At 18.5% G+C, this 25,805-nt stretch overlaps 1 protein-coding gene across 2 annotated transcripts in view; it reads left to right on the top strand.

Moving 5' to 3' along the window:
- Positions 1–24,400, top strand: part of LOC122719675 (proton-coupled amino acid transporter 1) — a 60,303-nt gene extending 35,903 nt beyond the window's left edge. The window contains exons 3-11 of one of the 2 annotated variants that reach the window (XM_043945689.1): positions 3,268–3,381; positions 8,187–8,337; positions 9,352–9,479; positions 9,724–9,808; positions 10,412–10,684; positions 16,443–16,621; positions 17,956–17,988; positions 18,297–18,469; positions 22,801–24,400. In XM_043945689.1, the coding sequence (XP_043801624.1) occupies positions 3,268–3,381; positions 8,187–8,337; positions 9,352–9,479; positions 9,724–9,808; positions 10,412–10,684; positions 16,443–16,621; positions 17,956–17,988; positions 18,297–18,469; positions 22,801–23,042 (1,378 nt within the window). In that variant the 3' untranslated portion in view covers positions 23,043–24,400. The remainder of the gene's footprint in view (positions 1–3,267; positions 3,382–8,186; positions 8,338–9,351; positions 9,480–9,723; positions 9,809–10,411; positions 10,685–16,442; positions 16,622–17,955; positions 17,989–18,296; positions 18,470–22,800) is intronic. The other variant, XM_043945690.1, reaches the window with a different exon arrangement.
- The last annotated feature ends 1,405 nt before the right edge of the window (positions 24,401–25,805 follow it).

The following is a 25,805-nucleotide window of genomic DNA, read 5'->3' as shown; positions in this document are numbered from 1 at the left end:
ATATATATATATATATATAAATTATTAATATATTATTAATATTATGAATATAATAATATATAGTTATAATACAATATTTAATTATAATAATTATAATAATATTATTATATTGTAATATATTATATTTTTTCTTATTAAATAATCTGTTAAATTTAAATTTATTATTAAATAATCTATAAATTTAATTTTTATTTCATTTCTAATTTGACTTTTAATTCACAGTGTAAGTATTATGAGATAAAAAGTTAAACATATCTAAATTTACATTTATATATCTTTTCCCCATATCCTATTTTTTAAAATAATTAATAAAATGAATTGATTAACTGAACAGGTAAATTATGAAACTATTGTAGCAGTATTACATATTTACATGTTTTTATTTCAATGGTAAGATTAGAGTCAAAAATGATGTAGCTAGTTGACATTTAATAATATTTCTTCGTTTTAACATCAAATTATAAAATTTCAAATTTAAAAAAATTTTTTTAATTTTAAAATAGCTTTAATAATTTGTGTTGCTATTTATGATAATCTATTATTATTGGAATATAAATAAAAGTTGAATACGTAATTATTACATACAATTGCTTAATATCTACTATTATTTTTTTATTCTTAATAATATTCATTTATTATTATTGTAAATAAACATTTCATTTATATTGTACAATAATATCACTTCCGTAATATAATATTTATTAAATATTTTGTATTAATTCATTGTTAATCATTTACTTATTCAACGATATAAAAACCAATAGTTATTTATTTTTTTTTTCTTCAGTTATTCTTCTTCAGAAATTGTTCTTCTCTTGATTAAGAATCTTATTTATAATTTATTTATTAATTTATTTATAATTATTTTTTAAAATATATTTTAATTTTTAAAAAATTTTTTTTAATTTTTTAAATTTTTTAAATTTAAAATCAAACAATTTTTTAAAAATAATTCTAGTTTTAAAAAATTTTTGTATTCACATTATTCGAAAAAAAATATAATTATGTATTATATTTTTGTATAAGAACAATACAATTAAAATAATATTCTTTAACTTATCTTTTTGAGAAGTAAAAAATAATATAAAAAACATCAATAATTAGTGTTGACTAAAAAAATTATTTCGTTTTCTTTTTTAAATAAATTTTAAATTTCTCAAAAATTTGGAAAAATTTTTATTTTTTAGATATATCTAATGGATAAATATAAAGTTCAATATAACGAATTTAATTGTAATTATTTTATTGCTTGTATGTTACTTGTATGTTACTTATTGTTACTTATATTTTAAAATAAAAATTAACTATATAATATAATATATTATATATATAACTATATATAATAATACACTTCGAAAACGAATTATAAATAAATTCGATATTGTTCATGTCACTAATTTAATGGAATTTGTTTCAGAAGAAAAATAAAATATTTATTTGGATTATTAAAAATTTGTTTGAAAAAAATTAGATAAAATTTATCTTAAAATTTGTCTTTTTAAATTAGATGAAATTTATCTTAAAATTGTATCTTAAAATATTAAATATTGCATATAAGTTAATTAAAATATAAGTTATTTAAAATTAAATATGTTTCACTTATTCTTTATAAGATATTCTTTATAAGATCAAGATATTTTATGTTATTATTATATATAATTATCACTATATTTTTTTAGATGAAACATATTTTAATTGTTTATTTTTCATGAAAATATTTGATAATAATAATTTGATATTTGATATTAATAATATTAGTTGCATATTTTAAATATTACAAACTTTATTTATATTCTTCTATATTTTTATATATTTTTAAATTTGTTCAATTTTTCAAATTCTTATAGATTGTAATTTTTTGTATTAATAATTAATAACTCTTATAAATACTATAACATTAAAATTAACAAAAAAAGTTAATATAAAATATTTTATTTCTTAATCTTTTTCACTTAAGAATTATCAATTTAGATTTAGATTAGATTAGATTTTTAATTGATAAATTAAATATTTAAAAATTATGTGCTTGTAATCTATTTTATTTTGATTTCATTGAAAAATTATTGAATAATTTGAGTAATTATTTTGGATGCAATTTATTATGTATTAAATTATAAATTTATTTATGTATTCAATTTCGTTTATGATCGAAAGTAAATAAGTGTTAATAATAAAGTTAATAAGTGTATTTGATAGAGTAAAGCTTGTACTATTTATATATATTTATATATATTGTTAATCATAAAACAATATATATAAATAAAATCTCATTAAAAAAAGTTTGTTATTCATGGAAAAAGTTAAATGTAACTTTTATATAACTTTATATATAGAAATAGATTCATTGACACTATAATTAATAATTAAATTTGTTATGTCCAATCTCGCATTTTTGCAACAAAGAAACATTCGATAATTAGAGTTTTTATTGGCACTTATATTTATTTGAACTCTTTATATAAATCTTCATACTTGTTTTTATGAATGGAAAATTTATTTCACGATTATTATTTTTGTGATATATCTTGCAGGAAAAAAATTCTTAATTTTATAATATATATCATCATTTAATGTATATATAATATAGAAAATCAATTGTGAATGTGATAAAAAATTTTTTTTTAATAAAAATTATACCAAAATTATAACAAAAAATTATTTCTTAATGTCCATAATGTCATAAAGCATACAATATGTAATATAATCAAATGAAGAATATTTTGTTTAAAAATTAACTAAAAAATGCCAATATAAAAACTCGAAATTCAATGTTAATAATAATTACTAATTTAAAAATGATAAGAAAAGATTATTAATATTAATAAAAAATATCTACTTAATGAAAATAATTAAAATTATTTTATTTCAGTAAAATTTAATAAATTTTTTATTTAAAAGTACAGAATTTTTTTTTAAATATAAAAATATAATATCTAAAATAAAAAAAATATAAGTCAAATATAATATCATTGACATTAAAATATGCGAAATTGTTGATAGAATTATGTAAAAAATAATTAAATATTATATAGGATTTATCAATCAAATATATATTTTATATATAATATTAGAAATCTTAAGTATCAAAAAAATTAATAAATTCGTTACTTTTAGAAAATATAAAAATAATTGAATATATAAAATTCATATGATTATTATATAAAATTAATTATATGAAATTTAAAAATTGAATAATTAAGAAGTTATAAAATCGTATTAATATTAAATTAAATACTTCTATAATATAATTATTATTTATTATTTTAGAAATGGCAGTACATATGGTGCCTTTCAATCAAAAGATCCTATTTTGGCAATGGAAAAGGCTTCCGAAATAGAAGGTAGAAGTGAACATGGAATTTCTGTTCATCATCCAACCTCGTAAGTTTACTTATCTTTTATTTTTATTTCGTTAATCTTTTTACAAATATACTAATTTTATTGATTTTTGTAAATAAATTACAAATTAGGAAAATTTATTAAAATTTCTTTGATAATTTAAGTTAAAGAAAAAAATAAGTTTTATATTCACATCTTGAATATGCTATTTACAGTTTAAGATAGATTCACATATTAGAGATTGTAATCACTTTTTGTTACTATAAATACATTCTTATTTATTAAAAAAGCGAATTATCTATTAAGCGTAAAATTCTAAATTCTCTATATATGAAACATCATAAATTTAAAATCATATAATTATTTTTAGATTAATTATTTTCTAATAAAAATTACTTTATTAATTTTATTTTTTAAATGATAAATAAAAATTTAAATAATTATATAAAATTATTAATAAATATAGAATTAATAAAAATGGATAGATATTTTCATATTTTAAATTTAAAAATTATTAAAATTTATTATTAAAATTTATTAATAAAATTTATTAATAATATTTAAAAATATTAAAATAAATTTATTTCGTAGTTTTCTTTTGTTAAAGTAATTTTAAATATAATTTTTTTTTAAATCAATGATTATATGTTATTAAAAATATTATTAAAAAATTTATGAAATAATGTTTTATATTTTTTTTTAATTATTTAATTTCATTTTTATAAGAAACATTTTTGTTAGACAGAATATTATATCAGTGATTTTTGTTATAAGAATAAAATTAAATAATAATTAAATGGATCATTTTTATGATTAGAAAATTTGAATAACAATATATTCTTTTGTTCCTCATATTCAAGAATTCTATTAAGAAGTTTATTTTTACATTTTCATATTATTATTCTATTATTATTATTCTATTATTTTACTATACACTTAAGATATAATGAGGAATGTTACAAGAAATGTAACAAGAAGGAAATAATTTATAGAATAATTATCATTTTCCATAATATTTATGAAATTATTTTAATAAATAATAAGAAATCTATATAAATGTAAAGAAACTTTAGGATTAAAATTTTTCTTCCAAAGAGAAACAGAATAATTTAAAAATTAATAAAATTTTTTCTTATAAACATCTAAATTGATTTATAACATATTAGAAATATATTTTCTGTAATATGATAATATGAATAATTAAAGTGAAAATTTCAGATTATATTTTATATCTATTTTCAATAAATGAATGTATTTCGCCGAAGATCAGGTACAATTCTATTCATTGAAGGATATTTAAATAATACAGATAAAGAATTTCATGTCAAGGACATCATTGTAACAATTATATGTTAAATATGTATATGTAAAAAAAAAATTATATGTTATACAATATGTTTGAAATATATATAATATATATATGTAAATACACACACACACATACACACACACACACACACACACACATGTCATTATTTCTATTATAAATACGAAAAAATATTTCAAAAATTAATATTATACTATTTTTATAATTATTTTAATTATATATTTTATATTTATATTGAAGCATCTTCAAAATATTACTTATGCATATATTTTTCTTAACTTGTTAAGTTATTAACTTTCAAAATGTACATGTCGTCCGTAATTAATTTTTCTAGATGGAACATATTATGCCATCGAAATCAGTTTTTTGATTGTGCGATTTTTTTTTGTGAAAGTTTGTAAAAATAGTTTATTACATTCCGATTGAAAATATATTTTAGAATTATGCTAACAAATAATTATTACACATGAAAAATACAACAACTGAAAAAAAAAGAAATAATTCCAATACATTCTAATAGATATGCAATATACGTATATATTTAAAATGAATGAACATAATGTATACATTATATATCATTTCATTTTGCTTGTATTTTGATTGTATCTTATTATTCGATTATATCAATCCTTATTTTAATTTTGATGTACTTATATAAATAAATATTTCTAGTTTGTAATATTTTTTTACTATTCTAAAATAAATAATTATAAATAAATTTTAAGATAAAGATAAAAGAATAATTTTTGTATTATTATATCTCTAACTTTTTTCTTTGTTAATATTTTTATTTTTTTATGTATATAAAATTTTATATATAAAATTATTCAAAATTTTTAATTCAATTCTTCTTTTAGATTTTAGAATTTTAGATTTTAGAATTTTTAAGCTCTAAATTTTTAAAAGTTTCTTTTAGGTAACTCTAATTATATTTTTTAAAGAATATTTATTAAATAATATAAATATAATAATAATAATAATATAATATAATATAATAATAAAAATAATATAATAAAAATATTTATAAATTCTTCATCTTCATATATTGTTATACGATATTAAATTCTTAATTATTAATATTGTGTAATATTTAATGTCTTTTTTTTCTATCTTGTGTTATGAATTGAATAAAATTCAATTCATTTCTTTAATTATAGTGTTATTATTGGCATAAATTTGTTACACGTTTTTTCTGAGATGATATTAATATATATCATACATATAGTAGTTCATGTATGATGTAGAAAAATAATTTTCTAAATTTATGAGCATATTAATGCAAATCATGATAAAATAATTTATAATTAAATAAATGACGAATAGAAAAAAACTTTATTTATTTTTATTATCATTTTATTGATAATACTTAAGATTTTGTAAAACATATTTAACTTGAATCTATGTATCTACATAATAATATCTATGACGATGATTAAAGAAGCACATCAAACTTAAATTTTTCTATAAACTACAAAAGCCAAAACCGAATCTCGAAATAAATATTGGCATAAGTTCTCATTAATCGGCGTAATTTCTACATTTAACTTTTTAGAGAATCTCTATTATCATATTAATAGTATTTTTGGTTATATAATTATATGTTTCAAAAATTGTGTGAAATATTTTTTTGCAATTATGTTTAAGAATTTCAAATGAAAGTTAAAATAAATTTTTTTTTATACTTTATTCATTAAATATTATTAAATAAACATTAAACATTAAATTTAATTGATTTTATTAATTAATGATTTATAATTATAATTGTTATAATGATTATAGTAATTATAATCAATTTATAATTGATTAATGATTTCGAATCATTTTTTGATTTTTTATCAACAACTTGATTTTGGAAAATAAGTAATATTAAAATAAAAACGCTTCAATAAGAATCATATAAAATAAATATTAATTATTGCAAAAAGAATTTAATTATTAACCTTTATCGAAATCAGTTATCGAATTGATAGTTAAAATAGTTAATTATATTAATAATTAAGTATTATATATTAGTAATTAAATCGCAATTAAAGATATTTATTATTATTAAAAGATATTTTAATAATGATAAAGTATTTATAAAGTACTTATATAATAATAATTTGATAATAAATTTTATCACTATTATAAATCGTTACACAATTAAATTAAAAATTTAATTATTAATTATTAATATTAATAATGATTGAAGTACGATATTATTATTTAATTATTGATTAAATTTTTATTCAACTGTGATATATAATTTAAAAAAATAAAGTTGATAAATAAATATCATAAAAAATATTAAATTTATTATCAAATGTAACTTGTTATTGAATTTTATGCAATTGGATTTATTTAAAATTATTTTTCAATATTCTATAGAGAATCTTATTCTCTTAGAATAAAGCGTTAGAAAATGGAAGAAATTATTTTTAACTAGTGAGACATTAAATATTTATGTGTCAAAAAAATACTATTCAATTTTATTTTAATTTGTAATTTTTTATTTTTTTTTTTTATTTCACTTATTCGAATAATAATTATGTTCTTTTTAAATGAATGATATTTGTCTATGAATTGTAAATAATTAATTACAAAAAAAGCAAAAAGCCTGTATAGATTTAATAATAATATAGATTTTCAACTTTAGTTGATTGGATCATTTGATTTTAAAGTAGATTGAGTGATAATATATAAAAAATATTTAAGAAATTTTATATTAATATTAATTTTTGAAGCTATTAACGTTCATTAAAGATCGAATTTTTTTTCAATTTATTTTTATTTGTTATTTGTTATTTATTTATTATTTTATTTTGTATGTTTGCAAATAATTTTATATGTTTATAAATAATTTTTATATTATATTTATTTCTATATTATAAAATATTATATATATATCTAACTTATTAAATATTTGTTTCTAAATTAATAAAAAATTCTTTTTTACAAAAATTTCTTATTAATTTTTATTTAAATCTAATTTGAATATGAAATGATACAAATATATTAAACATAAGTAAGTTAAGTAAGTAAGTTAAGTATTTTGATAAAAATTATTGTTATAGCTATAAGAATTCTATCAAATAAAAATTAAAAGTAGTGAAAATTATTAAATTATTTTTTTAATTTTTAAATTTTAAATCATTAATAATATAACATATATATATAATATCTTTAATATTTCTCTAAAAATTAAATAATAATAATAATAATATTTCTCTAAAGTATTAAATTAGATAAAAATATTTCCTATAAATTTTTACCAAATATTTTATTAAAATCTTTTTTAAAATTGAATCATCAAAAAATATAAAGACATCGATTAGAAAGCAATCCTTAAAAAATTCTTATTTGTTGTTTATAATTAAATTTTAATAAGTTAAAAATCAACGAATATTTTTATATTAATCGCAATAAAATCGTATAAAATTATTATTTTAATTGTTGAAATATTTTTGGCTTAAATTATTGTAAATATTTATAAAAAGTTATTAAATATAAAAAGTTATTTATATTGAATGAATAATTACAGGTATTTAGAAACAATGATGCACCTATTCAAAGGTAATGTCGGTTCGGGAATCTTTGCATTAGGGGATGCATTCAAGCATGCTGGATTACTGCTAGCTCCTCCACTTACCATGTTTCTCGGGGTTATTTGTGTTCATGCTCAACATATTCTTGTATGTATAATTCATATTTTAGATATGCTTAATAAGTGAATATTTAATAAGTAACTGCGCATTCTTTATATTTCATATATAATTTTTAATAATAATTTTCTAATATATATGTATATAATTAAATATATATGTATATAATTAAATACAAAATTAATATATTAACAAAAAAAATTATTTCTTAAATATTTATTTATTTTATAAAATTTTGACAATTAAATATAAAAAATAAAAAATTTAAAAAACAAATATTACAATAATAAAATAACAACAAAAAAAATAACAAAATCATATAAATCATAATTTTCTAATCTCTTTGAATTAAATATACAATATTTATGTGTATGTATAGAATGTCTTATTTTCGTGTCTATTTTTTTGATATTTTATTTTCGAAAAACTATGGTAGCATATTTTGAGAAATAAATATACAAGGAAAATATTAGAAAAAATAAAATTAAATATAAAATACAATGAAAATATAGAATACAATAAAAAAAAAACGAAATAACAATGAATTGAGTTTTTGTCAATGCTGGATAGAAATATATTGTCAATATATATATATTTTATATTTACTTGAGATTGTTGATAAATAATATAATTTGTATTAAAATTAATAATTTATAATATTAGACTAATAATCTTTTGCTATATAATAGTAAACAAAAAATTTTATTATTATTTTGTATTTTTATTATAATTTTTTAATTTTTAAGCATTTATAAATTTATATTTATATATTTTTTTACTTTTATTCATAGAATATGCTGGTAATAATATTTTATAGAAAAATATGAGAACTATAACTTTATATTTTTTTTAAAGTTTCAGATCAATTATTATGCTTTTTTAATAATTTCATCAATTATTTTATTATATATTATATTATATAACATTATAATTTTAATATATTATATTATCATAAATTTATTGTATTCTATATTTATTATTTTATCATAATATAATATAATAAAATTTTTGTTTAATATTTAAATATTATCGTATGTATTATAGATTAAATGCAACGAAGAAGTGACGCGTCGTATTAATGATCCAAATGCTACGACTGGATTTGCTGGTACGGTAGAATTGTGCTTCGCTACTGGTCCTCTTTCACTTCGAAAATACTCTGTGTTTATGAGGTAGATATATGTATAATAAGAAAAACGTGTTCTGATACTAAATTAAATTCTTATTTCGAATCAGTTATTCAATAATAAATTGAATATTTTATTTTAAATTTTTAATATTTTTAAATTTTTCATTTTCTTTAAATTTAAAAAAATTTAATTTTAACGTGTCTTATTCTCACCTCTCTCGTTTTTCTTTATGATTATATATGATTATTTCTATATGATTATATCATCTTATGTTACTTTGTTTCAGAAAATTGGTTAATATATTTTTATGTATCACACAACTTGGATTTTGCTGTGTATATTTTGTTTTCATTGCGAAGAATATGAAACTGGTAAGTTTTCAATGTTTAATTTTGCTTTTATAATTTTTATTGAGAAATTAAATTCAAAGTTTTAATCATTTAAATATTGAACACTCTAATTATAAATTTTTAAAATAAACTTTAAAGTAAATTAACTTACTTTATTATTCAAAATATACAATACACTATATACTATAAAATATACTATATATAAAAATTAGTTGAAAAAAAAAGAAATTTTTTTGTATAAAACTTTATTTTCAAAAAAATCTAGTTTGAAATTTCTTCAAATATACATATATATACATATGTGTATACATATATAAATCAATTAATTTGTACTCTAACGTTAATACAAGTTCTTGACAATATTGATATATATATTTTGGATTAATATTTCGATTTCCATAAAAATAAAATCTTAAAAGAAGAAAATTTTATTTTATATTTACTTTTGCATATTTGTTTTTGTTTTGTAATTCATTTTAAAATATATGCATTTTTAATTTATATATCGATGAAATTCACTAGAGTAAAAGAGCGAATTAAAAATGTAATATTTCTATTAATAAATCTATTTATTATATTTAGTATATTGCATTTAACTTTTGTTAAACTAATTTTTTTTTATAGGTGATGGACGTATACGGAATTGAGATGGATGTTCACCAACACATGGCTGTCATCCTGATTCCTATAATGCTGAGCACATGGATCAGAAATCTAAAATACCTAGTGCCTGTCTCTTCGATGGCGAATTTTCTGGTTATAGCTGGCTATGTCGCCACTATGTACATAATGTGCAACGATCTACCATCGATTCATGAGAGGCGATACATCGCCGATTGGCATGATTTGCCTTTGTTTTTTGGCACTGTGATATATTCTTTCGAGGGTATCACTTTGGTAAGCTGCCTTTATGTATTATATATATTTATATAACGCGTTATAAATTTGACAACAAATCGTTTCATTTATATTGTTGCCCTTTCTATTAAAAAATAAACTTAAAAAATGCTATGCTCATTTTGAAGTAATTTAGATTAATGAATTATGAATTATGAATTATCTTCTATAATATATATTTTTTGCGAAGAGAGATTAAAAAAAAGTCAATTGTAGAATACTTATAAGTTTATTAAATTATTAGAAAATTATATATCAAATTTTTATTATATATTTATATAAGTTATATATATTTTTATAAGTTTATTAAATTATTAGAAAATTTATATATCAAATTTTTAATAATTGATGATGAATTTCCTTACAATAAAAAATAAATTTTTGTGGCAAATTTGAATTCGAATTATTTATTTTATATTCTTGTTAAATGTTGAATACTATTAAACAGTAAGTTGTAAAATGACTTAATCAAAAGTAACAATAAAAAAAAATATTTAATAAAGAAAAGAGGAATAAACTATATTATATAGATGTGGATCGTATTGATATCTTTGTTCTATTATGCTGAGCTCATTATGTCGCGTCGCATAGTAGTTCAAAAATGGAAACAGACAAAACAAAATCAAAACAGCAATCGCGTCCAGTGACACCTAATTCACACATAATACACAATATATATATAATACAAAATATATGACTCGCATCTTTACATATATAAACTCATATTTCCACTCGACGAATATCTTTATAAAATTATACAGTCATGTCAAAACATTTATATTTTTAATACCATTCTGAGATAAAAAGATAAACTTTGAAATTTTTGCTTCAGGAATATTTTCGTAAAGGGATCGGTTAATTATTTATCAGTTTTAACATATTGAACATCTATTTCTCCTTTCTATATTTTTCGCAAATAAAACTATGTATCTATATGCTTAGACACAATTCTGAATTCTTTATTAAAATAATTGTAACTTGATTATCACAATAAATCGGCGTTGGCAAATTTTAAAATTTTAAAATTTAATTCTACAAGAATTTGTTCTATCTAACTATGTAACTTCTTTCATTACCGAATACAAAGCTATAAATTCTGTCTCAATTGCTGAAGTAGCAATCATACTACGTGACAATCATACTACAGAAACACCGTTCAAAACAAATCCTGACAAATCCATTCAGTAGTGCTCTTTCTAGTATCTATGTCGTTTGCTCAAAGTCACAATATACTATTAAAATTGAATATTTTGACGTAAACTAAACTGTAATTTATCATTCCTTTTAAATATTTAAATATTCGTTCATTAACTCCATTCCAATGATTTCTACTTCTATAAATTGACTTAATACGCTTACAATGAATGACAGATCAGATCTTACAGTCACCATTAAAAACATTAATATACCATAGTTATATCCAACATTCTTTTTGTTTTATCAGTAATTTTAGTGAACTCAATTTAACATTAGGATCAGCAGGCATTGCAATTGAAAAACAGTCTATATGATTAAATTTATTTAATATTTTTTTTGCATAAGATTTTTGAAATTTCTTTATATTTGCATTCCAACAAAATATTCAGCCTCCGAATATTTTATTTTGAACACTCGATTGAGATTAAAAAATAAATCATTCATTTTTAAACAACTATTACAAATTATCATCATCAACATACATATGTAATTAACGTTTCTGAAATCAAATAATATATACATATAATATTATTTCTAAAAAATCAAACTATATTCATATATAAATTTATTGATTCTTTTATTCCATTGCCTTGATGCTTATTTTAATCCATACAAACTTTTTGTGACAAACACACACATCATCTAATTTAAAACAAGTTGATTGTTCCATGTAAATAAGTCTTTTAAATCACTATACAGAAATACACGTCTTCACGTCGAGTTGTATCAATTCCAGATTCATTATAATAGCAACCGATATTAGTATTCATATTTCACGACGGAGAGAACGTTTCTTTGAATCAATGCCATCTTTTTGTACATAGCCTCTTACAAGATTGGCTTTATAATTATAAATTGTCTCATTCGTTTTTTTTGAAAATCCAGCGATTTAAAATAATATTAATATTACTTAGTCTTGGAACTAAAACCCATGTTTTATTTTCTTCAAGAGATTCTTCGTTGATTGCTTCTATCCATTTATTCAAATCTTCTGTTTCTAATGCTTTTTGAATAGTTTGTCATAAGCAGCAAAAAATGTTTCAGCCATTTTAAAATGGGCTTCTATTGACATTGAATATCTTCCATGAAACAGATAAAGATCTCGTTGAATCAGGTGTCGAAGATTTTTCGTTTTCTTTAATAGCTATATCAATTCATTCTTATCGATTTTATTCGCTTTCATATTTATTTTATTTGTCTTGATATCAATGAACTCAATTATCTCTATAGGCTCAGCTAAGTTTTTCGTTGAAAATAATATTTTCGAATGTAACATTTCTTCGCAATAAGATCAAATAAAAACAATAAGTCTTATTTTCTTCGCTATAATCTATTATCAAATATTTTTTTGAATTTATCTCCTATTTATTCCTTTGATCTTTCGATATATAAGCATAATAATTTTTTCCGAAAATTTGTAAATGAGCTACAGATGCCTTTTCGCCATATCATTTTTCATACGGTATTGATTCTTCCAAGATTTCCGTAATTGTCCAATTTTAATGTAAATAGCTATAGCTATCGCCACAGCCCATAAATATAGCAATGATTTCTTTGCAATATATACTTTTGATTCAATATTTTGAATTCTACTGATTTAATAATTGTTCTATTTTATCTTTCGATAAATCTGTTTTGTTCCACACGTCATTGTTTGTTATTTAATGTTGTTTTTTGAAAATAAATAATTTTTGACCTTTCTATTACAAAATTTTTTGCCACAATTAGTTCTCAGTATTTTTATGTTCATTCATTTATATTTTATAAAACTGTTACAAATAATTGAGAACTTCTATTTTCTTTTTCAAGAAATAAACATAACAATATTTTAAATATTCATCCTTTAATAATATCCTTAATACGATTCATCCCAATAATCTTTAATACGATTTTTCAATAAATGGTTGGCATAGATCGACATGAAATATTTCTGTATGCTTAATCCTTGCAGATTATTCTTTCGAAAAAGTTCTTCGATACTGCATATATACATTCTTCACAATAAATATCACTTTCTATTACTACTACTACCTATTACTATCTATTACACTATTGATTTTCAAATCATGCACATTTGAATTTATTACCATATGTCGCAATGTTTTAAAATTTACGTGTCCTAATCTTTCATGCCACTATTCCGGTATAATACTCATTAACATATTTGCTTCTGTTACCAGCATATTCAGTATCAACGTAAAATTTAATTTATATAATTTGTTATTAAGATTATTTGCCTTAATAATTAATTTATTGTTCTTATAGAAATATACATTTTATATACATATATTTATATACATATATTTATATACATATTATATACATATATTTATATAAAATGTATATACATTTTATATATTTATATTTCATCATCTTCAAAAATAATTCTCATTCCTTTTTCTGAAGCATATTTGATTGACAACAAATTCTTCTTTAATTGCAGTATAATATACTACAGTATAATATACTTCACTGATTGTGTAACACGTATACATTCCGTTAACATTTATCTTATCACTTTACATTGATGTCTTTTTTGCCTTTAATACATAATATATCGCCCACATGTATGTATTTTCTATGTATATTTTCAAGTTTTTGAACCATTCTTTTCAACAACATGTGTTTCAAAAACATGTATTCTGTCGTATCCGAATCGGAAAACCATGTATCTTTATCTTTTTGTGGAACATCCTCTAATTAAATAATTCAGCTGAATCAGGATGTTTTTTATTTTTATTTTCTTTTTCATTGAGCTACCAAGGATTGTCCTTTCGTATGTGACTTTTTCAATGTACAAGCCCAATATCACGAGCCCAATGTCCGGATTTTCTGCAGAAATGAGATTTATTATTTTTTTTTTATATTTGTATCAAGACCACAAGAATCACGAGAATTAGGGGAAATACAAAGATCACAGCGAATATGGTTTTTTTTATGTCCTCTCATAGTAGAATCAATATAATATTCTTCTCAGGATATTTGTATATTTCGTATTTTTAATAACATTTCTTCATTTATTAAGTAATCTGTTAATGACTCAATTGTCTGTTCCGTTTGTAATATAGCATACCAGGCTGTGCAAACATTATCATATTTTGTTCTTAAACTTGATAAAAAAAATTTTTGCAATAATAATAGAATCTTTTTCTTTTTATTCCATATTTATGTTTTCCAATCCTTATGCCAGCGAAATTATTTTCAAAATGCGATGGATTCTTTCAGATCCATTTTTGCATTTATAAATTGATCCAAAAGTACTTGCACTGATTGATCATTTTTCTGAACGTATGATTTGCAATTGTGCAATTCACATTTGTGCAACAGTAGAACATCTGATAAATGTCTTAATTAAAATTTCTTATCAAAAATGCTTGAGCTTCAGCATCTTTTTGAATCCACGATCCACAGTATCTGCTTATTTTCAGGTCTGAAAGTCGAACTATCGATATACATTTTCATATACATTTTATTCTCCATCATGTAAATTTGCATTTATTGTTTTCATAGCTGATAGTTTTGTCCATTGAAATTATGAAAATGATACAGTTTTGCTTCAACTACTTTTATTTTATTTTTAATTTTAATTTTTAACAGATACAAAATTTTCATATTGAATTACAAAACTTTATAGCATCTCTTCAGTATCAAGTCACTCACTACAAAATAACGGAAGACAATAAGCCCATAACCTATTAGGGAATAAATTGTGAAATGATTTGACCAAAAATAATAGTAAGAAAGAATATATTTAAAAAAGGAAATAGAAATAAACTATATAATATATATATAATATAATATAATATATATATAATAAAAATAATATAATATAATATATATATAATATAATATAATATAAATGACTCGTGCCGATGTCTTTGTTTTACTGTACTGAGCTCACTATGTCGCGTCACACGATTCAAAAAAGGAAACAGCAAAACAATCGAAACAACGATCGCGTTCAGTGACACTTAATTCACACATAAATACATAAGATATGAGTCGCATTTATATATAAAATCAACAAATACAAAATTTGATATTAATTGTTGCAATTAAAAAATATTTAGAATTGGTAAATATAAAGATATCATTTTTTAAGAAGAAATTAGTATTGAAATAAATAAAAAATAATCTATTATATTTATATCTTACTTTTTGTTTAAATTTATTTAACAGAATATCGAAAGATGAAATACATTAAAAATATATAAAAAAACAAAAATAATTATAAATTATTATTATAAATATAAATTATTTAATAAAGTATTAATTCGATAAAAACATTATAAACATGTTGTATTCTATAAGCTTCTATATATATAAAGTATTTTATACATTATCTTTTAAAATTTTTCAAAAATTAATCAATTTTTTTTCTTAATGTAATGTAAATTATATACATATATTTTTCAATAAAATATTTTATAAAAGTATAATATTTTCATATTTTAATTAAAAATTAATAAAATATGTTGAAATTTAATTCTTGATATTGATTTAATATTCTTTTAATATAATATCAATTATTTTTTATTAATAGATCTTTTTTATATTTCAGGTTTTACCTCTGAAAAATGAAATGAAGAAACCGAGCAATTTCAGTAAACCACTCGGAGTTTTAAATGTTGGAATGGTGATTGTCGGTGGAATGTTCGTCGCGATGGGTTTTATATCTTATTTAAAATATGGTGATGTAGTAGCTGGATCCGTAACATTAAACCTTGAATCTAAGGAAGTGTAAGTATAGAATTTACTTTTGTAAATCAAAATCTCATTATTATATAAAGTTAAAAATCTCTTATTTCAGTATGTATTATGTATATTAGTATATATTATTTATATTAATTATTTTTTAAATTATAATTTGTCAATAGTATATTTAATATTATAAAATTTATTTTCTTTTTTTATTGATGAATTTTATATTATAAAATTTTATAAAAACTAATTATAAGTTTTTTATTAAAATAAGAATCAGGAGATAGAAAAATTCCTTTTATTTATATTTATTTATTTTGTACTATATAATTTGATACTATATAATTTATTTTGATTCAACTTTTCAATATGATTTAAAATATTAAATTCCATTAAGTTCTATATAAAATATTTCATTTTTTTTTAGTAAAGAAAAGCATATTTGTATGATATTTGTATGATTTCGTATGAAAGGCATGTTATTATCTTTTACCATGAAAATTAATATATTGCAATGATTTTTCATTTATAGTTTCACTTATATTATTATTTATTAAATATTATTAAATATATATTATAATCACTTATATTATTATTTATTATATTATTTATTAAAGTGGAAGGAATACATTCGGATAATTGTATAAAAAAAAAACATATTTATCATTTATTATGAAAACATATTATATATATATAAATAATTTTTAAACAATAGTTTATTTTGTTTTTTAATGACATAAATTAAAGTTGAACAATTTGAATTTGAATGAATCAATGAAATCTAACGTAATTAGAATTTGATTTTGATTTAATGATAACAAATATACATATATAATATATTAATTTTCATTACAGAAATTTAAATGTGATCTTTTTTTTTAACAAAATAGAGTTTTCACAAACGTTCTAATATTTTTTAAAAGAAATAAATTATTTCTGATAGCAAAGATAAAATATATTCTTTGTAAGAAATTAATTCTTTTTCTTGAATAATCGAAATATTTTTTATATCGAGATATTTTTCTTAAGATAAATGAAATATTACTTTTTCATATTTTATATATATTATTATACTATAAAAAATTACAACAGAAAATGATATATATAATATAATATAATATAATATTTATAAAATGTAATAATTAATAATAATATTTAATTATATAATAATTAAATATAAAAATAATTATTGTAAGAAATATATTTGTTTTATATTGATTTAGTAATAAATTATGATACATTTAAATATGCACTACATTAAGAATAATTAAAATTCTATCATGCAAAATGATAGAAAAATAGCAAAATGAAAAAGAAAATACATATTTTATTACAGAAATATTTTATTATGTAATTTTCTGTTGCATACAAAGGATGGATGGAAAAATCATCGTCAAGCATTCAAGGTTTCTATCATATAGATTATTTAGAAGTATTATGTTCTTTTATAAAATATTTTGTGTAATATTGTAACAACGTGCTTTTTTTTATTTATTCTGTTAGCATTTAATAATAATAAGTTACTTAATAAACTATTGTACTTTGTATGCCAAAATTTGCATGCTTTGATAGATTTAATATTACTGAATAATTTTTTATGAAATAATTGTGATAAAAAGTTAAAGTGAATAGAATTTTATGGTTTTTTGACAGAAAATAATCGAAGAAAATATTATTTAAATATTCATAAGATATTATTATTATTTTTTTACAGTTTACCTCAGTGTATACAAGTTGCCATTTCATTGAGTATCTTACTCACATATGCATTGCAATTCTACGTTCCCATTGCGATTATATGGCCGAAAATTGTGAATCGTTTTGGTCCCTTTAACTGGCCTGTTTTGTCAGAAACTATTTTTCGTTCTACAATGTGTTTATTAACATGTAAGTTTAATATTTAAATTTTATATATATCAAGTTAAAATTTGAATATGAATGTTTTTAATTTTGTAATATTTTAAAACTCATTTTCTTTCTATTATTAAGAATCACATTATTTATTTTCTTTAAACATGAATTTTATCTTCATCTTTAATATTTTAAACTATTAATAATAAAATTATATTAATATTTTAAACTATTGAAATTCTCTTGATTATTGCTTATTATTATGATTATCGTGAATAAAAAAATTAAAAAATATATAAAAAAGTATATAAAAAAAATAAAAATATATATATAAAAAATATGTATAAAAAGAATTGTTTGTCTAAAGAAAGAAAAAATTATCAAGAATTTATTCCATCTATAGAATTATAAAGAAGTTTCTGCATAAGATAATTGGCCACAATTTAGTGTTTGAGATAATAAGCAGAGATATGGAATATTAATGGAAAGTTTTATCATTAAAGGAATCCATCAATGGGTGTCTGAATTTTTTTTTTTAAATATTATAGCCATTTTTGTGCAAAAATTCATATAAAAAAATATACTTTTTAAATTAAGATTGTAATATAATAATATTATTTACATATTTATTTATATAATATTTAATAAGGAGATTAGAAAAAAAATAGTAATTATTTAGAATCATAGTTATCTTACTGATTTCGATAATTTTTAAATATGTTGTTGATTTCTTTTAATAATTCTATCAATTGATTCTTCCAATATTCTTTTCTTTATATATTATTATCTCTCGGCCTTAATTTTTTGGAGATATTTATAAAAAAAGATTACTATGAATATTGTTTGTATGTATACATATATGACAAAATATGCACTAGTATACTAATGTTTATCAATTGTTTATATAAATACTTTATTATTGTAAGAATATGTATAACATGTATAATATGATATATAAAATATCATAAATCGGCTATTATTAAAAATATACTATAATGAGCTAATATTATTATATTTCACTATTGGATAATTTAGATTTTTTAGATCTAGAATGATCAAAGGAATAACAATATTGACATTAATCATATATTTAGTATTTATTATTACAACATTAATCATAATTTTAGTATTTAATAATTAGAAATAATTTAAACATGAATTAGAAAATTGAAATTATAGAGAAAATCTATATTTCGTGACAAAATTATAAGACAACCTATAATTTTTAGTGTTTCTCTAATGTACTCAAATATATATATATATATACACATATATATTATAACATATATTATATATATATCAACATTTTCTATATTATTAAAAAAAGAATAATTTATATTTATTAAATATAATAAAATATAATAATATATAAAATATAATATAATATATTAAAATTTATATATATATAAATATAAAATTAATATATAAATTTTTTTGTATATATATATATATATATATATATATATATATTTTAATAATATAGAAAAAAGTTAATTGTAATTTACATTTTTTTTCTACAAATTTGATCTTTACGTTAAAAATGAATGCAATAAACTTATAAAATAGATTTGACAAAACAATTATATATTCATTATTCAAAAAACAAAATGTGTGAAAATGTAAATATTACATAACCAAATATATTTATAACCAAGTTTTTGAAAATTTTTTCGGTATATACATAATCTCAAATAAACTATATGTTTTAATTATATTAAACTATAAACTTAATTACATATTAAATTAGTTTAAAATTCAAAAAATTATGATAAAAATTTCACTACCAGATATTATATTAATACAATTACAACATTTCATGATATATGGATATATACATATATACATATATACATATATATATATATATACACACACACATATATATATATACACACACACACACATATATATATACATCATTAAATAAATTGAATACAATTATTTGCAATTTATACAATTTGCGACTTATTACAATAATGTTGAAGATTCTGAAATAATTTTAAATTAAAACAAAATATTTTTAACATTTTATAATAACTAGATAGATAATAACTATAGTAACTAGAAGATAATATAAATCAAAACACATATAATAAAAATAAACGTTATATCTATATAACTTAATAATATCAAGTTTATCTAGAAAAACTTAAGATTATCATAGTTAAAAAGCATAAACTTTTTTTAAATTCTAAAAAATTATAAAAAATTCTGAAGAATTATATGCCATTAATAAAAATTAAGTCAAAATTTTAATGATTTCTGTTGATTAAACATTTATAATAGAGAGAGTCAAAATTTTAAATTATTAAAATTTAATGTTTTATCATTTTGTCACTAAACGAAATTATATTTAAAAAATGCTGAATCTTTGAAATTGATTTCACATTTTTTTAGAAATTTTTTGTCATCGAAAAAATTTCCCTACATATAATTCATTATGATTTATATGCATCATGCACAAATTGTCATTCAAATTGGAATTTTTTAATTAAATGAATTTGTTCTAAAATGGAATATGAAAATTTTTGTTTTTTGTTATATACATATAATCTTAAAAGAAAATAATAGCATTTCTATGATTTTCAGTTTTCTCGAAATTAATATTAATGCTGATATAAATTTTATATATATAAGATATACTTTCCATAACAATAGAAATTCAATGGCAATTAATATTTTTTTTTAGAAATTTGATATATTTATATAGAAAATGAATAAGAAAAAATAATAACACAATTATGAAAAATAAGAGAATATTGAGAATGGAAAAAAATTTTAAATATTTAGCTTTTATATGCTGAATGAAAATCTAGCTATAAAAATTGTCTATCATATTAATGGATAAAAAATATTGATTTTTGCTTTGAAATAATTTTTTTCAATATTTTTGTCAACTATATTATATATATAGAATAATATATATAGAAATATTTTTTCCTTATAGAATCAAATTTGATGTCATCATAAGATTTTTTTTGTTGACATATACCGTTTTGAAGTTATTCTATTTTTAATGTTATGAATAAAAATTTATTGAAAAGTATTATATTTTGATACTTTGAAGAATCATAAATATATAATTTCATTCTATTAATCTAATAGTTAAAAAAAATAAAGTCGAATGAAAATTCGAAGGAAACACTGCTTTTTTGTTTTTGTTGTTTTCATTAGATTAAGAATGGAATAATTTCAAAGTATTATATAGTTCAAAGTATATTGATAAAAAAATTTTTTAATAATAAATCGACTTTATGGGGAAAATATACAATACAATTGATAAACATATTGAAAAAGAATTTCTTTCTTTGGTTATATTTTATGAAGTAAAAATTCATATTTTATATTCATTTATTTTCTAAATCTAATGTAATAAAAAATTTTTATAAATTGTTTCAAATTTAACATACAAAAATAAGAAACTATTTCATTTTCAATAATAAAATGTTAATCTTTTTTTGAATTTTTCTTATATATTATAATTTTGTGCACGAACAAATACAATTTGTAGAAAAAAAAATATGTTATAATTGGTTTTCTTATATATTATTTTCATTATTATTAAGGAAAAAATAATTATGGATATAATTATATGAATGTATTTGCACCTATATGAATATAGGTGCAAATATATATTAAATTCGAGAAAAAGTAAAAATCATAAAATATCTTATATCTACTTTTTCATGTAAGCGATCTATACGAGTTTCTTTAGCTCAAAAATATTAAATTAAAAAAAGTATTCTTTCAAAGAAATTATTATGTATATCAGCAATATCAATTTATATATATAAATATATATATATATAAAACTATTTATATTATTAATTATAATTATATGTATGTAATTATATAATTATTATTTATAATATATAATTATAAATCAATATATGCAAATATTTAAATGACATCATTATATTATTATATTCATTATCATTATACAATTTTAATTTAAAAATTTAAAAAGTATATATAAAAATATATTTATGTAAATTAATTTCACAAAAATAGCCATAATTTAAGGATAATTAAATCATTATGAATGGATGAATTTTAACATTTCAGATATCCACTGATTAACGTTGTTCTAAATATTAAAATTTTATTATAATATACAAATTTTTAACATTGCGATGAATTTATTCTTTTTTTAGTCTTTTCTAATTTTCTAATTTTCTAATTCTTTTCTATATTTTTTCATTTAAATGTAATAAAAATATTTTAATTATCTTTTTATCTAATTATCAAATTAGATAAATAAATAAATTTATATTAATTTTATGAAAGATAATATAAATTGAAAATAATTATATAAAAATATTTTTATTGTAATTTAATATAAATTTTATAAAAATATTATGTTACAGTTATTCTAGCTGAAGCGATACCTCAACTGGGTTTGTTCATATCACTAGTCGGCGCAGTTAGTAGTACTGCTCTAGCATTGATATTCCCACCAATCATTGAAATGGTTGTATGCTGGCAAAATGCATCCTTGGGCATCTGTACAATATTGAAAGATATCCTGATAGTTTTGATCGGTTTTCTTGGTTTCATTACTGGGACGTATGAGAGTATAACTTCAATCATTAAAGCGTTTAGTACGTAATAATTAGATTAGTTTGTTGTATAAATCGTTATTAGTTTTTTAAATGTACGTATACATATGTAGATACATATACATTCTACAATACTAATAGATCATGACATCTACATTGAAATTCTCTAGATTATTGTTAATAATAATATTATTTATTAGCGTAGTAAATTTTTTTAAATGAATCATATAAAAAAATCTATACATTATATTCATTATATTTGGAATCCTTTATTTAATATATTGTTTGCGTTCGGATTTAGAAAAAAATACTTGTTATCTGTGATTTGTTTTTGAATCAATGATTCAATTAGAATTTTTAAATTTTGTAAATAGAATAACAAATCTCAAAATCGTGAAAAAGTTGTAGTTATCGATTTCTATGTTGATTATATTATTATCTATATTAGAATTGCATCAATATCTAATGCAACACAATATCTTTTATATGGAATAATAATCTATTTATAAAGATCTTTCTCGTAAAGGAATAAAAGATTGGAGAAATTGGCTATTACGATCGAATTGTGTAATGATATATAATTAATATAATGGCCATAAAATATAGCCATATTGAAATAATATATTTCTGAAACTAAAATAATTTGAAATCTTATTAAAAAATAAATATTATTATTAAATAATAGAATAAAAATTAAAATAGTCCGAAATTTTATTATTTCATTATAAAATATATTTTATTTATTCTATTATTATTCTATGTCTATTGTAAATGATAAAATATTTTGAAGTGAATTTACTAAATGAACTTATATTTGACAGATTATTAAACAAACAAAATTTTAAATTTCCTGAACATTAAAAATTTGCATATAATTCTTTAATTGATGAAGTCATGTGAATATATTATTTTTATTATTTTTTAATATAATATAATATAGATATATTATATTATCTAATAATAGAAAAAATATTTAAAAATATTCATTTTTTACAAAATTACATTGAAATGATCAGATATTTCTATGACAAATTGCACATTGTATGAAAAAGACAAAAAAAACTTAGCATATTATGAATATTGTTATAAATAGTGTTACTTGTTTATGTCTTGAACGAGGAAATCTAGATTTATAATAAATAAAATATGATATATAGACTATTCAATGAATTTTCTGTAAAAAATATGAAACAAAAAACTGACTGTTATTTTGATGATAATTAATATAGAATGTATCATATATAATTCACAAGAATGAATGAAAGAGAAAAGAGTTATAAATAAGAAAAAAATATCACTACAATGTTAAAAAAAAAGCGTTGATTGGTAATCGTTATAGAATGTATCACTAATCATACTTAATCATCATGTAATATAAAAAAACAATAGCATGAATTTTATTTGAAAATGTGATTTTTTATTGATTGAATATTGTATGGATTTTCAATTCTTGAATGATATCATTGAATTACAATAACTTATTTAATTTTAAAGTATTTAATTTAATTTTTTTAATATTTATTTTTTTTACTCTACACTATAGAAGATATTTCATTTCCTAAGTTTATTTTATAAATATATATTTAATAACTTTAACTATTAACTATTTTATTTTTATTTTTTATTACATACTATAGAGTACAAAAAGAAATTAAATACTTTAAAATTAATCTTATTTAAAATTTTGCGATTTTTTGTGATCCAAAGATCATTGATTAAAGTTTGGAAATAGATTAAATTGTTTTCGAAAGTACTCATTGTGATTTTGTATGTTATAGTTAAATGGATAGAATTGTATTATGATTGTATATGACCAGTGTTTCAATTTGAAACAAGGAACGATAATTATATTTTTTTAAATAACTTTGTTTTGTACAGTAAAGTATAAATAATTAGAGAATGAGTTTAAGTTCAATATGTATCACAGCATTAATTAACTACCTCGTACTACATAATTAATGATATCAACATATCAATTTTTATAATTATATTTCGTGCCTTATTCTCTATATTACTGATACAATTTTCTTTTCGTTGTTTAAATATTATAATATTTAGAATATTTTAAAACAAAAATTAATGCGATTTATTTTGTCTCACCTAATATTCTATCATTTATTTTTCATTGTACTTTAGAGAACTTATGTTGTAAAGTAATAAAATTTTGATTTTTACTTTTTATGAAAAAATTAGCTATAAAACTAGCTAATTTCTTATCTATATAATTTAATTTTTTCTTATCTATATAATTTCTTAGCTATAAAAGTAGCAAAATTACATGAAAAAATCGCAAAAGGATATAGAAGTGAGGAAATATTATTGTTTGAGGAAACATAAGAAAGCGTTGTAACACAAAATATAGAAAATATTTAGTATCGATTTAATAAAATCAAGTGTGTTAAAACGAAAGTGATAAATAAAAGCTGCATGAATTTGCACGAGAGACAAAACGGATTTAAAATAATATGTTTATTTATATTTATTTAGATTTAATAGAGGCTCGCGCACGATAAGAACAAAAAAATTTTTTATATGAAAAATTTCTTCGAATAAACTGTTTATAAATCTTGCGAGTAATAAGTTCTCGTGAACAGATTTTATAAATATATCGCAGCGGAAGACATTGATCCAATTGAATTTGAACATTCTATAGATCGTTTGAATCCATGGAATATAAAATATAAAACAATCTTTACATTGAAATTATAATGATTGAATTATAATTTATAATGAATACATCATCTTTTGATATCTAACTTCTGTGATTGTTTTGGTCGTCTAAGTATTGTTTTATATTTTATTGTAAAAATTTT

The sequence above is a fragment of the Apis laboriosa genome, unplaced genomic scaffold (assembly GCF_014066325.1).
Source record: "Apis laboriosa isolate Shangri-la unplaced genomic scaffold, ASM1406632v1 scaffold93_cov139, whole genome shotgun sequence".
Classification (NCBI taxonomy): domain Eukaryota; kingdom Metazoa; phylum Arthropoda; class Insecta; order Hymenoptera; family Apidae; genus Apis; species Apis laboriosa.
Note: the sequence above shows the minus strand (reverse complement) of the source record. Positions and strands in the feature narration are given on the sequence as shown.